Source organism: Megascapheus bottae, chromosome 14 (genome assembly GCF_031878675.1).
Source record: "Megascapheus bottae isolate mThoBot1 chromosome 14, mThoBot2.hap1, whole genome shotgun sequence".
NCBI lineage: Eukaryota > Metazoa > Chordata > Mammalia > Rodentia > Geomyidae > Megascapheus > Megascapheus bottae.
Window position 1 is genome coordinate 8272748 of NC_143522.1, and position 16996 is coordinate 8289743.

At 39.4% G+C, this 16996-nt stretch overlaps 1 protein-coding gene across 2 annotated transcripts in view; it reads right to left on the minus strand.

The window, feature by feature from the left end:
• Dcaf5 (DDB1 and CUL4 associated factor 5) overlaps window positions 1-16996 on the minus strand; it is a 90766-nt gene that overhangs the window by 10171 nt on the left and 63599 nt on the right. For both annotated transcript variants that reach the window (XM_090344350.1, XM_090344351.1), the window contains exon 8: window positions 6014-6141. In XM_090344350.1, the coding sequence (XP_090200476.1) occupies window positions 6014-6141 (128 nt within the window). The remainder of the gene's footprint in view (window positions 1-6013; window positions 6142-16996) is intronic.

Sequence of the window (16996 nt, forward strand, 5' to 3'; positions counted from 1 at the left end):
GGACTTAGCACAGAAGCATCCCAGAGTGTATGGCCAAACAGGAATTTCTCTTCTAAAGGAGATGCCCAAGCAGAAAGCTTTCTGAGAAAGACAATGACGTCAACAGGCCTAGAGAGGACATGTTACATTGCCAACCCATTAGTCATAGGCCAAAAGAGAAGAGAAAGCAATGCGGAGGGTAGGGCCACTTCAGTGCCCAAGTGGAAGGGATACTGAGATGCTCTAATCAGATTTCCCATGCCTCTCACTGCTAGCATGGTGAATATGAGCCATAAAGAACTAGCTCTACCCTAACCTTGCCACTTATTAACTGTGTGACCTCAGATTACTACCTTATAATGTACATATCATTATCTGTAAAAAGAAATGGTTGGTTACATAATCCACAAATCCTACTCTAGCCTTCTGGGAAAATAAGCACAGCCATGAAAGTTACTCTTGACCCCTGGGAGTTCACAGGACTAAGCAGAAATCAGAATAAGGACAAAAGAAAATGTTGACTCACATACTAATATTCCATCTCAGGTTTTAAGAAAAATAACAAAACAAAACAAAACTGAAGAATTTAAACATTTGTGGTGACCATCAACACTCCTTAAAAGTCAAGCTATCACAAAGCCTTCATGTCATCATTCTCCCCAAGCCCTTATTTTTTCTAATGTGGAAAACGGGTTACTACCAATTATAATGTGAGTGATGGGGAATGGGCTATCTTCCTGAGGACATTCACTCAGCTGGTTCTCTCTGATGCAGACAGAAAAATATTGCTTAGTGGAGGTGAATTCATTCATGTGATATGCACTTGATGTGTACAGGATTCACATTTAAATAGTTCCGGTCACAACCACATGCAGTAGGGGAAGGGGGGAGGAGAGAGCGGGGAGGATGGAGGGAGTGAGGGAGAGGGAGAGGGATAGGGAGGGAGGGAGAGGAAGGGAGGGATGGAGCGAGAGAGAGGGAGAGGGAGAGAGAGAGATAATTATCTAAACATATGCTAAGACAACTTAGCTATGGTTCTGATGATCAGTTAAAATCTGTGCCAATTAGAACAATAATTAATGCAAAGTGCACACTGACAAACTGAAGAGAGAGCGGCTCTCCTAACCTCTAGATGAGGTTTTGACAAAATTCATCATAATCAAGATGAAAGGCAAGTGAAAACATCACACAGCATACAAGGTAGTGTCCAGAATATATCATCTGTTTGAAAACCTGGTAATTAGCTTTAAAAACAGTTCTGAACAGGGACTTTGGACCTGTAGCCCTAGCAAGTTTTGAAATAGCTCTAAAGTCATAAATTCTAGACTGAGACCTCCACAAAAATACCTACACTTAAACTGGATATGGTAGCTCATCACTGTATTCCTAGTGAGGTGGAGTTTGGAATGATCAAAGTCAGATGACAGACTGGGCAAAAAGTTGTCAAAATCTCATCTCAACCAATAAAAAGCTGGGCATGGTAGTTTGTGCCTGTCATCCCAGACATGGGAGAAGTATAAATATGACAGTGGTCTAGGCTAGCCCAGGCAAGGATCTGAGACGCTATTCTAAAACTTGCTGGGTGCCAGTGACTCGACGCCTACAATCTTAGCTACTCAGGAAAGTGAGATCTGAGGATCTCAGTTCAGAGCCAGGATGGACAGAAAAGCTTGTGAGACACTTCCACCTAAAAGTCAGAAGTAGAACTGTGGCTTAGTTGGTACTATGTCAGCCAGCCTTGAGCAAAAAAGTTAAGCAAGAGCATAAGGGCCTGAAAATTCAAGCTCCAGTATCAGAACAAGAACAAAAACTAAAACCTAAAAGCAAAATAGGGGCTGGTATCATGGCTCAAGTGCTAGAATATATGCTGGGCAAGAGTATACCCCTAAGTTCAAACACCAGTATTCTCCCCACTATATAATACCATGTTAAAAGAATGTTTATAGCCAGGTGTGGTGGCTCACACCTGTAATCCTAGCTACTCTGGAGGTTGAGATCTGAGGATCAAGGTTCAAAGCCAGCCTAGGCACAAAAGGACCTAAGACTCTTATCTCCAATTAATCTCTAGAAAAGGGGAAGTAGGGCTTGGGTCAAGGGTAGAACAGTAGCCTTGAGCCATAGAGCTCAGGGACAGTGCCCAGGCCGAGTTCAAGCTCCATGACCCACAAAAAAAAGAATGTTTATCATATATGTCTTTAAACATAAATATAACAATGCACGTATATGTAAACTATAGAAAGCTATCTGTGTATATATGTATTTACTAGTCTAGAGTCCTTCACCAATAAGTTAAGGAAAAGCCATTGACTTTTCTATAGAATTTTATATATATATATATATATATTTCTAATAAAATACATATAAAATAGACCACTGGTTAATAAACACATTCAAAACAATTTTGGAAAAATGTTTTTTTATTAAAGAATTTATTAACATTAATTTTTACATCATATTTTTTGCATATACCTATTTTATTTTGTTACTGGATTGATGTATAACACACAAACAGCACTTTTTTTTTTTTTAATTTTGCCAGTCCTGGGGCTTGGACTCAGTGCCTGGGCACTGTCCTTGGGCCTCTTCAAGGCTAGAGCTCTACCACTTGAGCCACAGCACCACTTCTGACTTTTTTCTATGTCTGTGGTACAGAGGAATTGAACCCTGGTCTTCGTGACTGCTAGGCAAGTACTCTACCACTAGGCTAAACTCCCAGCCCACAAACAGCACTTTTTAAAACATGATGATACTGGTACAGTTCTCATGCTTGGGTTCTAGCTGCTTGGAAGGCTGAGATTGAGAGGACAGTGGTTTGAGGCTTGTTTGGGCAAAAAGTTGATAAGACCCCACGTCAACCAACAAGAAGCTTGGTTTGATATTATACTCAACATCTCAACAGTGTAGGAAGAATAAATCACAGAATTGTATGCCAGGGCGTCTTTGGCATTAATGCAAGACTGCTTTTTTAAAAAAAGGGGGGGGGGACTAGGGGCATGGATTCAAGTGGCCCAGCAAGTGCAGAGCCTTGGGTTCGAACCCTAGTATCACCAAAAAAATTAAAAGAACATAAATAAAATAGATACATGTAAGATGTACTTTTATCCTTTTGGAAATATAAGAAATATTTTATATTTGGTTATTTGTGTACATCTCCATATTTTTTGAAATGTTTGTCTCATTACTTGTGAATCTGGTGTGTTTGCTGTTTTCTGTTTCTAGTATTGGGAGAGTTTGGGGGTTATTAAACTACTGAACATGGTTGTATTTTCATTTCTCTTCCTGAGCACATGTTAACGAGCTAAGCTTCATAGCAGAGTGATGTAACCTTGCCTCATTGATGTATATCAAACCTTCTGTCCTATATGTTTAGAGATTTATCTTTTTTATTAAAGAATTTATTAACGTTGATTTTTACATCATATTTTAAATGACAAGTTTAACAAACAAATGTTCAAGGAGGGAATCTCTATTTACAATCACTGGGACTTAGTATTTAGAACTTAATCAAAATTAGGCTAAGGATTTGTATGTCATAGAAACATTAATTTATGAAATAAAACATTATGTCTATAGAGTCATAGGTTTTTATGTCTATATAGTTATGTTCATATTTCCATTACCATGTCCATAGCTTTGGGTATGCAGTTATTGAGTTCTCGTTCTTGTATTCTTTGGATTTAATAGCTACATATTAAGGATACCATGCGCCTTTTGTTCCTTAGGTCTTGACTTGTCTCACTCAACATGATTCGCTCTAGATTCATCCACTTCCCTGCGAATGCCATTATTTTATCTTGTCTGTTGGCTATGTAGTATTCCATTGTGTATATATACCACATTTTCTGTATCCATTCATCTGCAGTAGGGCATCTGGATTGTTTCCATCGCCTGGCTATTGTGAATAGTGCAGAGATGAACATAGCTGAGCAGATGTCTTTATAATATCCTGGGTCATGCTGTTCAGGATAGATGCCCAGAAGTGGTATGGTGGGATCGTAGGGAAGGTCTATTTTCAGTTCTTTAAGAAACCTCCACACTGCTTTCCACAGTGGCTGAACTAGTCTACATTCCCACTAGCAGTGTAGTAGGGTTCCTTTTTCTCCACAGCCCTACTAGCATCTGTCATTGTCTGAGTTCAAAATCTTGGCCATTCTTGTTGGGGTAAGGTGGTATGTTAGGGTTGTTTTTATTTGCATTTCTTTTATGACCACAGATGATGAACATTTTCTCATATGCTTTTCTGCCATTTTAATCTCTTCTTCTGATAAATCTCTCTTTAGTTCCCTTGCCCATTTAGTGAATGGTTTATTGGGTTTGGGGGGGATTAGTTTCTTGAGTTACCTGTAGATACTGGATATTAAGCATTTGTCAGATATACTGTTGGTGAATATCTTTTCCCAGTTGGTTGGCTGTCTCTCTACTTTTGCAACTATGTTTTTACCTGTACAGAAACTTGTTATTTTTAGGTAGTCCCATTTATCGAGTCTCTCTCCAATCTGTTGTGACCCTGGGATTCTGTTCAGGAATCTTTTGCCTGTGCCTATGAGTTCCAGTGTCTCTCCTACATTATCATGTAGCAGTTTCAGGGTTTCTGGTCTGACATTGAGGTCTTTGATCCACGTTGAGTTAATGCTTGTGCATGGCGAAAGGCTAGGGTCAATTTTTAGTTTTCTGCATGTGGCTGCCCAGTTTTGCCAGCACCAATAATTGAATAGACTGTGTTTGTTCCACTGTATATCTTTGGCTCCTTTGTCAAATACAAGTTGCCTATAGGTATATGGTTCTATTTCTGGGTCTTCTATTCTGTTCCACTGATCTTCTGGTCTGTTTTTGTGCCAATACCAAGCAGTTTTTGTTACTATGGCTCTATAGCAGAGTTTAAAGTCTGGTATTGTAATACCATCAGCATTACTCTTTTTGCCTAGAGTTGTTTTGGCTATTCTAGGTCTTTTCTTGTTCCATATGAATCTTTGGATTATATCTTCAATTTCTGTAAAGAATGTCTTTGGGATTTTGATGGGGATTGCATTGAATTTGTATATTAATTTTGGCAGTATAGCCATTTTCACTATGTTGGTTCTTCCTGGCCATGAGCATGGGATGTCTTTCCATTTCCTAGTGTCCTCTTTAATTTCTTTCGTTAGGCTTTTATAGTTTTCATTGAATAATTCCTTTACATCTTTGGTTAAGTATATTCCTAAGTATTTTATTCTTTTGGGGGCTATTGCAAATGGGATCATTTTCTTTGGAAAAAATGTTTTTAATCACCTTTATTTATTTTGTGGGGGGCGGGTACGGAAGGGGGAGTTCTGGGGCTTAAACCCAGGGCCTGGGTGATGTCCCTTCGATATTGTGCTCAAGTTTAGCATTCCATCACTTGGGCCATATTTCCATTTTTGGCTTTTTGATAGTTAGAGATGAGAATCTCACATAACTTTCCTGTTGGGGCTGGCTTTGAACTACAATCCTCAGATCTCAGCCTCCTGAATAGCTAGGACTACAAGCCTGAGTTGCTGGTACCTAGCTTCAATCATGTTTAAAAATATTAGCTTTTTAATATTTTATAATATGTTAAAATTATTGACTTTTTTCTTTTGTTTTTGAGACACTGTCTTACTACAGTCCAGGCTGGCCTCTAACTTACTACATAGCCTGGCTGGCCTAAAACTCATGATCCTCCTGAGTTTCCTGAATGCTAGTATTTTCACCATGTGCCACCATACCGAGCATCATCAAAAAATTTGATAATAGGTTGGGAATGTGGCTTAGTGGTAGGGTGCTTGCCTAGCATGTATGAACCTTGAATTCCTTTCCTCGGTACCATACAAACAGAAAAAGCTTGAAGTAGAGTACTATCTGAAAGTAAAAGAAGCTCAGGGACAGTGCCCAGGCCCTGAGTTCAAGCTCCAAGAATAGCCAAATTTTTTTTTGATAGATATTTAATTTACTATGTTTAGATATGGAATCTTACACATAATGTTCCAGTTTCTTCTATGAACTAAAAATTCTGAGACAGAAAGAGAAGGTGTCTCACCTTGATAATCTTTTCTACGCCAGAAGAGCAGATCATATAGGTGTGGGGATTAAATCGAACCTGGTTAACAATGGACCGATGCCCTTTCAGCACCATGAAGGCTCCATTGACCACCCTGCCAATGCCACCTGGGAAGAGAGAAAGAAACAAAACAAATGATGAAATGGCAGTAATGGCAGATAACAAGCTCTAAGCAGAAGCTGAGATTAACTATACTGCCAGCAGAATGCTTAATTTATTTTGTTGTTGTTGCTTTTTTTGGTCGGTTGTGGGACTTGAACTCTGGGCCTGGGTGCTGTCCCTGAGCTCTTCAACTCAAAGCTATCACCCTAACCCTTGAGCCACAACACCACTTCCAGTTTTCTTATGATTAATTGGAGTTAAGAGTCTCACAGATGTTTTAGTGCCCAGGCTGCCTTTATAACTATGATCCTCAAATCTCAGCCTCCTGAGTAGCTAGGATTACAGGCGTGAGCCACTGTGCCCGGCCTGAATGGTTAATCTTACGAATAAGGTTGCTATGAAAAGAGGGATGAAACTTCTCTCAGAAAATATACTCTTATTAACCACCTTTATTTAGTTGTGAACATTGCCCAAGCCTACCCCCTGCATTCCTATTGTAAAGAAAGAAAAAGCAAGACTTAATTACTTAAAATGTTCCTTAAGTTTTTGATCCTAGATTTAGAATCTAAATGTTAGCTTAGAAAAAGCTAATTGACCAAAATGAGACTGAGACTGAATTGCTGAGAACAGCAGAGACATGCAGGACCAGAAGCATAATGACTTAAATGCACACCAGACATCTTTGATGATCCCTTTACCTTTAATTTCTAATGAAGACAGGGAAATAAAACCTTCATGTTGAAGGAAGTTGAACACCACTGAAATAAACTGCTTCCAACTATGAGAACTGAACAAGGGAATCTACTGAAATTGTTTTGATATGAAGGGAAGGGGAAAAGTGGGAAAGGGACAGAAACAGAGGGAATTAGATTAATAAAATACGTTGTGAACGTGTGTAGAGCTGGAGCTAGTAGCTCACGCTCATAATCCTAACTTCTCAGGAGGCTGAGATCTGATGATCCAGGTTCAAAGTTAGGAATGTTCATATGACTTGTATCTACAATTAACCACCAGAAAACTGAAAGCAGAGTTGTGGCTCAAGTGGTAGAGAGCTAGTTTTGAGCAGAAAAGCTTAAGGACAGTGCCCTGGCCCTGAGTTCAGGCTCCAGGACCAGGGAAAAAAAGTATAGACCCCTAACAATGAAATTCCCATCTATAAAACTACTGAAACCTAATAAATAAAAAGGATATAGGATAAAATTAAATTTCAAAACCCTGGCCAAATACTAGAAAATATTATTGTGTCTGTGTGTGTGTACATGAGCACTGGTCCTAAGGCTTGTACTCAGGGCCTGGGCACTACCCTTGGAGCTTTTTAGCTCTCTACGACTTGAACCACAGCTCCACTTTAACTTTTTCTGTATATATGGTACTGAGTAATTGAACTCAGGGCTTCATTCATGCTAGGCAAGCATTCTACCACCAGGCTACATTCCTAGCCCTTATTTTTCATTTTTTAAATAAAAGTTATTGTGTCACTTTTACAATAAGCAGGGTCCAAGAATTAAGAGTTTGAACTACAGAATGGGCTTTGAAAATACCATGTATGGATTGAAGTCAACAGGCTGATGAGAGGAAAGTTGCTTTCTCACTCTCTCTTACTTCATATATGTACAGCAATTTTTTAAAATTTCTTTTTGCTGTTGTTGGCCATGGGGCTTGAACTCAACAGTCTGAGCTCAGCTATCCCTGAGTTCATTTTGCTCAAAGCTAGTGCATTACTATTTTGAGCCACAGTGCCACATCCAGTTTTGAGTGGTTAATTGGAGATAAGAGTCTCATTCTTATGGTGACTTTTCTGCCCAGTCTGGCTTAAACTGTGATCCTCATATCTCAGCCTCCTAAGTACCTAAAATTACAGGCATGAGCCATAGGCACCTAGCTTTTCTTTTCTTTTTTTGAGACAGAATCATAACATGTAGCCCAGAGTAGTCTTAAACTGTGATTCTCCTGTCTCAGGTTTCCAAGTGCTGAGATTACAGATGTACCCATCACAAAGAACATTGCAAAGCTGTATTAAAGGACCATCCGGTAGCAGCTATTTTTCTTCAGAGAATGAGGAAAGTATCAGAAGCCTAGATCTTATGATACATACAGAAGATGTTACTTATTCCAAAGATTTTCTTTTTCAATATTATAGGACCTGAAGGAAAAATGACAATACTCATGACATATGAATATTCTCTTCCTAGAGGTAACTCTTGATACAATCCTTGCATCTTAGAAGAGACCTTTATATCTACCATGGATAAAACAGACAGAAAAATTTGTACTAATTTGATTTGCTCCTTAGTAGTTCCAACTTGATCAGTTCAAGATGCTTATTGTACTATCGATCCCTACACAAAATTTGCAAAAGAGGACAAAGTCAAGAAATCCAAGAAACTGAGGGAGGGATCAGGCATTGGAAGAATAGCTGCTGCTACCAGTTTAAGGTCACCAAAGCGGTAGTCACAGAATCATAGCAATTCATAGACTACAAAGGGGCTTTCTATGCAGGAACCACTGACTGGCTCATGTATATTATCCTAGCTATTTAGGAGGCTAAGATCTGAGGATCATGGTTCAGAACCAGTCTGGGCAGGTAAGTCCATGAGACTCTTAGCTCCAATTAACCAACTGAAAGCCAGAAGTAGTGCTGTAACTTATAAAATGGCAGGACACTAGCCTTGAGCAAAAAGTTTAGGGAGAGTACTCAGGCCCTGAATTTAAGCCCTATGACCAACAAAAAGTAAAAAAGAAAAAGGTTCTCTATAGTCTTGTTTCTGGTTTCAAATGAACAAGTTTGGCTATTACTGTATAGTTTATGTACAATTTATACTTAAGGAATTTATTATAAAATTTATAAAAGATGGTATAAACCAGCGTTTCTACATTAATCTGAATGCAACTAAAATCAAGATGCTAATATCAGTTTGAATTCAAGGTTTTTTTTCCTTCCATTACCCTGCCAGATACTCTGGTAAAAACAGGGATGGTTCGTTTTCAATATGTATTTGATGAATGAATAAAAAAGATGCAAGATTTTAGGCTGTGGAACACAAGCATTTGTAAGGGGAAAACAATCTCCATTTATGGGCTCTAAACATGTAGAGTGATCATGTGTTTTTCTATTTTCCTGCTACAAATTTCACGTTTCTTTATAGGATTTTTACTATTATAAGAACAGAGAAAAAAATAACAATTCCTACCTATCCTCCAGGGTCCTAAAGTATTAATTTTATGGCCATTCTAATAATTTCTTAAAGCCTTCCTGATCTCAGCAATTATCCTTCATTATGGACCTCATTTATCTTTCTGTCTGTCTAGCGCATGCTGGTAATGGGGCTTGATCTGTTATTATATATTATACCTTTTGCTACTATATATATGTGTGTGTCTGTATGTGTGTGTATACATTTTTTTCTTTTTTTCTTTTTTGTGGGTCAAGGGGGTTGAACTCACCTGGGCACTGTCCCCGAGCTCTTCAACTCAAGGCTACCACCCTACCCCTGGGCCTGGGCATTGTCTCTGAGCTCTTCAGCTCAAGGCTACTACCCTACCCTTGAGCCAAGCCTCACTTCCCAGTTTTCTAGAGGTTAATTGGAGATAACAGTCTCAGGTCCTTTTGTGCCCAGGCAGGCTTTGAACCTTGATCCACAGATCTCAGCCTCTAGAGTACCTAGGATTACAGGCATGAGCCACCATCCGGCTCCTGCTACTATATTTTAAGGTAATTCTCTGTAAGACTGTCTTATCCTTAAATTAGTTTCATAAACCTTTTTCCTTAGTTTTATAAACCTTCTTCCTAAAAATTAGTTTTATAAGCCTTTTTCCTTAAATTAGTTTTATAAGCCTTTTTCCTAACATATTTGATTTGTATTAATTTTGACTATGTTGATATTATTTCCCGGAAAACTTTAAAATACTACACTGTAATGTGGGCAGGGGCCAACTTGCAGGAATTACCAGATGTCTGCTTTTTTATTCACAGGAAATAATGAGCAAGTTATCCTCCATGATACTGAAGATTATTGGTATGTGGAGTTTCACATTTTCATATGAAGAAAGACAAATAGCTCTTTAGACCAAAATAATTTTTAGCTTTTGAAGAAAACATGGAATCAGTGGTTCTTTTTTTCCTTCTTTTCTTTTCTTTTTTTTCCTTTCTTTTTTTGGTGTGTGTGTCATGGGGCTTGAACTCAGCCTGGGCCCTGTCCCTGAGCTCTTCAGCTCAAGGCTACCACCCCACCTTTGAGCCAAGCCTCACTTCCTGTTTTTCTAGAGATTAACTGGAGATGAGAGTCTCAGGTCCTTTTGTGCCCAGGCTAGCATTGAACCTGGATCCTCAGATATCAGCCTCCTGAGTAGCTAGGATTACAGGTGTGAGCCATGGGTGCCCGGCAGCTCAGTGGTTCTTTTCTGAGAAAGACTCCCGAAAGAATACTGGAGCTTAGCCACCTTTGCCCTTCTAGGGAGGGGCAACCTTGACCTTCTCCCCACCCCCCATAAGGAGGGATATCCGCTTGGGTGGGGGTGGGCCTGCTTTGTGTGGAGCCTCTGTGTATGTGACTATCCCATTGGCCACCTGTGTGTGGCCAGATTCGATCGCATGGGTTTTGCCCTTAAAAACCTAGCATGAGAGCTGCTCAGGGTCACAGTGTCAGCTCCCAAGTCTGGACTGTGTCCCTGGCCAGTCAGTTCACCATCTACTTCCCCAATAAATTCACCTTAAAAAAAAAAAAAAAAGAATACTGGAGCTTGAACTCAGGATCTCAAACACTTATTCAGCTTTTATGTTTATGGCTGGCACTCTATACTTGAACCCTGTCTCCACTTCTAGTTTTTTGCTGGTTACCTGGATATAAAATCCCTGTCTGCCAGGGTTGGCTTTGAGTTTGGATTCTTAGATCTCAGTTTCTAATAGCCAGGATAATAAGTGTGCATCACTTGTGCCTAAGTGTGTGTATACACGTATAGGTGCATGTACAAACCTTTCCTATATCTCATTATACTGGAATTCTATAAAGTTAAGGAAGTGTTCATTGGCTGCGGAGGTAGGTCAGTGGTAGAGTGCTTACTAAGAATGCCTAAGACCTTGGGTTGGATGCCCAGCACTGTCTAGCAGGATCGGTACAGCTTTGCATATTTTATGTAAGGATGCTCAGTAACTAAACAAACAGAGGTAAATCCTCAAGGCTAGAATGACTAAAATGAGGTTTGGTAAAGTAGCTGTTGAGACAATTTCATTCCTAACTCTACCGATAAAATAAAAAGGTTATTACAGTGAAGGACAAAAGACTGTTTCTCCTCATGGTATATCTGAAAGAAGTGCCCAAACCTCTTAGCATTTTCAAAAAGCCTGAATGAATAGTTACAGGGTTGTCAAGTTTTAAACTATAAAGGAACATATAATCAAGGATACTGACAACAGAGAACGCAGTGGCTGCCTCTCAGGGCCCATGTAACCTCTTAAGAGATGAGAGAAACCAGATGGGGGCAGCCAGTACTGTCAGTAAAGCTCAAAGAACTCCACAAGCAGTAATGCTTAACGTACAGGAGTCAATTAAACTGAGTTCTTTCATCATATGTACTTCACATATGTTTGCAGCCAACTACTTGTGACCAATTAAAAACATTTGTTTTTCTAATTACATGGGAAGACAAAACAGATGCCTAAGCTTAACTCACTGAGAGTGAATTCATGTCTACACAAGGGGAGAGACACAGCATTTGCACATATGTAGGCCCATGAATACACACTTACAGATGTTTCTATCCTTCTTCCACAGCCTACACCCAGTGGGGGTGGTTGCACTGATAGTGAAAATTGATGTTTCTAACTTCCATTCAGGGAAAAATGTGTCAAATAAGGGAATCCTTTAAACTACTGATGAGTCAAGAGCAGCAGAGCATATCAGAACAGCCCTATCAGCCATCCAGAAGGGCGCCAAACGGGACATTATCTTCTTTCTTAGGAGCTTCTTTCCCACTTTTGCTTAATTTTGGGCAAAGGTTTTTTGTTTGTTTTGTTTTCTCAGTTCTGGGGCTTGAATTCAGAGCTGGAGCACTGTCCTTGAGCTTTCTCAAGACTAGAGTTCTAACACTTGAGCCACAGCACCACTTCCTGCTTTTTCTATGTATGTGGTACCAAGGAATCAAACCTGGAAGGTCTTCATGCATGCTAGGCAAGCACTCTACCACTAGGCCAAACTCTGGGCGCAGGGAAAGGGTTTTAACACGTCCATCTAAATGTCGAGTGCTTCTTGATCAGAGTCAACCTGCTCCATCATTCTTCCTTTAAGGAGTTTTTGTTTGTTTGTTTAGGTACTAGTCCTGGGGCTTGAACTCAGGCCTGGATGCTGCCCCTGAGCTGTTTTGCTGAAAGGTGGCACTCCACTACTTGGACCACAGCTCTGCTTTCAGCTCTTTGATGATTCATCAAAGTGCCTCAGACTTTCATGCCCCAGCTGGTTTTGAATCATGATTTTAGATCTCAGCCTCCTGGGTACTAGGATTATAGCTGTGAGCCAAGTGCCCGGCTTTTAAAAAAGTGTTAAAAGGAAAAAAAAATCTTTATTTTTTTCTTTTGTTATTGTAGTTAGTACTAGATGAGGTTTGAACTCAGAATCTCACGTTTGCTAAACTAGGCAGATACCACTGAACAGTGCCTCTAGTCTTGTTTTTCATTGGTTATTCTTAGGACAGTATCTTACTTCCTGTCAAAGTATACCACTGAGACAGGATCTCCTACTTTTGGGCATCCAGTCAGCTCACAGACGTGTGTTACCACATTCAGTTTCCTTCTATGAAAATTTCAATGACACTTCTGCCTGGGTTGAGCCCAAACTTGGATCCTTTCATTCATAACCTTTCATGTTAACTAGTATTACAAGCAAAAGCTACTGATACTGATATTCTTAATCAGGAATAACCATCACTCAATGACTAAGAATTCTCATTATAACTCTAAGAAGGTTGGCACTTTCTTGTTGATAATGTTAACACCATCATTTTATTTTTGGGGGGTCAGTTGTGGAACTTGAACTCTGGGCCTGGGCAGAGCTCTTCAGCTCAAGGCTACCATCCTACCCTTTGGGCCACAGTGCCACTTCTGGTTTTCAGGTGATTAACTGGAGATAAGTGTTTCATAGATGTTGTAATGCCTGGGCTGGCTTTGAATGGCGATCCTCAGATCTTAGCCTCCTGAGTAGCTAGGATGACAGATGTGAGCCGCCTGCCTAGTGACACCATCATTTTACAGATGAAGAAATAGGATTTAGTAAGATTAAGTATTTTTCCCAAAGTCCTTAATTATAACATGAATGCATCAAGGATTTGAAGCCAGTCTTACTAACTCAATTACATTAAACGTTTTTCTATAAACAATAAGGTCTTCGACTAGAGGCATATCTCAGGGAAAGCCACTCAATGAAAATTGTAAGGCCTTTTTATTTTTTTGCCTGTCCTGGGCTTCAGCTCAGAGGCTGAGCACTGTCCTTGGACTTTCTCAAGGCTAGAGCTCTACCACTTGAGCCTCAGCACCACTTTGAGCTTTTTTCTATGTATCTAGTACTGAGGAATCAAACCCCAGTCTTTGTGCATGCTAGGCAAGCACTCTACCACTAGGCCAAACCCCCGGCCCCGGCCTTTTTTTACTTGTTTGTTTTTAATAGCAAGAATTAGTTTAGAGGGGCCAGGAGTGTGATTTAGTAGTAGAGTGCTTCCCTAACATGCAGGAAGCCTGGGTTCGATTCCTTGGTACCACATACAAAGAAAAATAAAAAAACAGGAGTGGTGTTGTGGCTCAAGTAGTAGAGTGCTAGCCTTGAGAAAGTTCAAGGTTAGTGCCCTGTCCCTGAGTTCAAGTGCCAGGATTGGCAAAAAAAAAAAAAAAAAAAAGAATTAGTTTAAATAGAAAGGAATATAAATATTTTCAAGGGATATCTACATGCCCAACATTTTGCCAAATCCATTACTTCCATACCTCAGTTACAAGGGAAAAAATGTTTTGGGAATCAGAGGTCTATATTGTGCATTAACAATGGCATATATTTGACAGCAAATTTGATAGTTCCTAATATTATTAAAATTCAGAACATAAAGCAACTACAGGAGGTATTTTATAGAAAAAAAATAAGACTCAGAACTGCTGTTACGCAACTTACCTAGAAATATTCTTGTAGTTAGTGGAAGAACTGAACTTTGAATCCATGTAGGATTTCAAGATGAATGTTCCTACATTCTAATATACCAGTGGCTTTATATGTAACGTTAGGTCAATTTATTTTATCTTTGGAACTACCATGTAAAAACAGACCTCTTCTAACCTACTTCAGAGGTAGGAAACATTCTGATAGGCTTTTCTTTGCTATAGCAAAATTCTCAATTCTATTCCTCCCTCTCATTTTAAAAGGGATTTTAGAAATTATTTGACATCAACTAAAAAATGGGTACCAGGGCAAGTTTCACAGTGAGTATGGGTCTTACATCTAGAAGTGTTCTTCTCAGCCCACACAGAAGCCTATGTGAATTACTTAATACATTAGGTCAGAACTCTTTATGTGATAAACAAATCTCATTTTTTTAAAAAAAATTGTGAAGCATTAAAGAAAAGAATGATTGATAGTCTTTCCAAACAGAATAGTGGAGAAGAAAAAAATGTTCCTGTCTTTGGCTCACACTCAAGATTCTCTCAACATTTAGCATATCCTGTGAACCACATGCCAGATAGTCAATAACTGCTGAATGCTTGTCTTCTAAGCATGAAGTAGTGATTATGCCAGTAAGGTATGTAACAGTAAACCGGCTTCTCCTTATTTGCCTACAAGGAGAAGCGGAGATGTAACAAGAAGGTAGGATCTGCCATCCAGTGCTACAGTACACTGAGCCTGTAGTTCTAGACTCCAGAACTGTAAAAAGGTAAACTTTCTTATTTAGGACACCTACAGTCTGTGGTACTGTTTGTGTAGTCCTGACAGATAAAGTGGTGAATACCCTGACACAATACAGAAATGACCAAGGGGGGCAGGGAGAATCTATAAAACTTCCTAATTTTTTTCCCCAATTCATTAAAACAAAACAAAACAAAACAGTTCTGGGCTTGGGCTTAGGGCCTGTGCACTGTCCTTGGGTTTTCTCAAGGCTAGAGCTCTATCATTTGAGCCACAGCACAACTTTTTTTCTATATATGTGGACCAAGGAATCAAACCTAGGTTTTAATGCATGCTATGCAAGCACTCTAGCACTACGCCAAACTCTCACAGCCCCACCCCCTTCATTTTTTCATATAAATGTGAGAAAGAAGGCAAGAACAATCCTGGAAAGGGGAAGAAGATTATTCACATGCTATCTTAAAAGAAAATTAATTTAAAAATGTCTCATGTTCAAGAAAAAAAATACAACTAAACTCAAAGATTATTTCCCAGGTATTCAGTCTAGGATTTGTGGGTGAGAGACTTATCCAGAACGACATACATAGATAGAGCATCATTCTTTGCCTGCTACTTTCCAAATCTAGAAAGAGAATGCCTTTCTGTAACTTATTTAGTAAGCAGACCAAACTATCTACACAGTTATACCCAAAATAGCACTCAAAAAGTTTTGAAAAGCTAATGTTGGAAATAATATTGTTAACTTATCAACAAGCAAAGCTTCCTTCAGATGTGTTTGAACACTACACAAATTTTATGTCACACACCTGCCATAGAACTCTTGTTCTCCTAATTTTTTTTTTTAAGTTGGTCATGGAGCTTGAACTTCGGGCCGGAGTACTGTCCCTGAGCTCTTCAGCTCAAGGCTAGCACTCTACCACTTCCCTAATAGCCATTTTCTAGCTCCATGTCATGTAACATCCAGAGCAGACATATATACCTGTATTGTAAATTCTATCATCAGGTCACACTATGCAGGTAAAGCACTGATATAATAAAAAATAAAACTTAGAGCTGATTATAATCCTAGCTCCTTCAGAGGAGAACATGAGGAAATTGTTCAAGAAAAGACTAGGTATATAAATTTTCAAGATTCCATCTTAATCACTGGCTCAGTACGGTGTCACATGTTTGCCATCCCAGAAACTTGGAGAAGTACAAATAGGATTGTCTGGACAAAAAAAAAAATTCTATCTTAAAATAAACTGGCTAAACAGGCTCATGCTTGGCTAGCAAGCATGAAGCATGAGATTAAACCTCAGTTCTGCCAAATTAAAAAAAAATGAAATTTGAAGGCTTAGATCCAAATTTATGGAAGAAACTAGATGCCAGTGGCTCACACCTATAAATCCTAGCTACTCACGAGGCTGAGATCTGAGGATCACAGTTGGAAGCTAGCCCAGGTAAAGTCTGTGAGACTCTTTATCTCCATTAAACTACTTAGCAAAAGCCTGGAATGGCTTAAGTGGTAGAGCATTGGCTTTGAGCACAAAGAGGCTCAGAGACAGGGCTCTAGCCCTGGGTTCAAGCCCCATAACTAATTAAAACAAACAACAACAAAAACCAAATTCGTGGAAGGCTGTGGGCTTTTCTGAGAACATATCCACAGCAAATGCATCAAAACCCCAGGAAACGAACCTGTCCCTCAACAAAAAAGTCTCTCTTAAAAGAGACCAACAGAAAGGAACGACCCAACAACTGTAAAATATGAAGATGGGCAATAAAGAAAAAGCATGTGAAAGCACATGTGTAATAGTAGAGAAAGGAAATGATGGATATTTATGAGGTATAAAGAAAGATTCTTAGGGCTGGGAGTTTGGCCTAGTGGTAGAGTGCTTGCCTAGCATGCACGAAGACCCGGGTTCGATTCCTTGGTACCACATACATAGAAAAAAAGCCAGAAATGGTGCTGAGGCTCAAGTGGTAGAGCTCTAACCTTGAGAAAGTC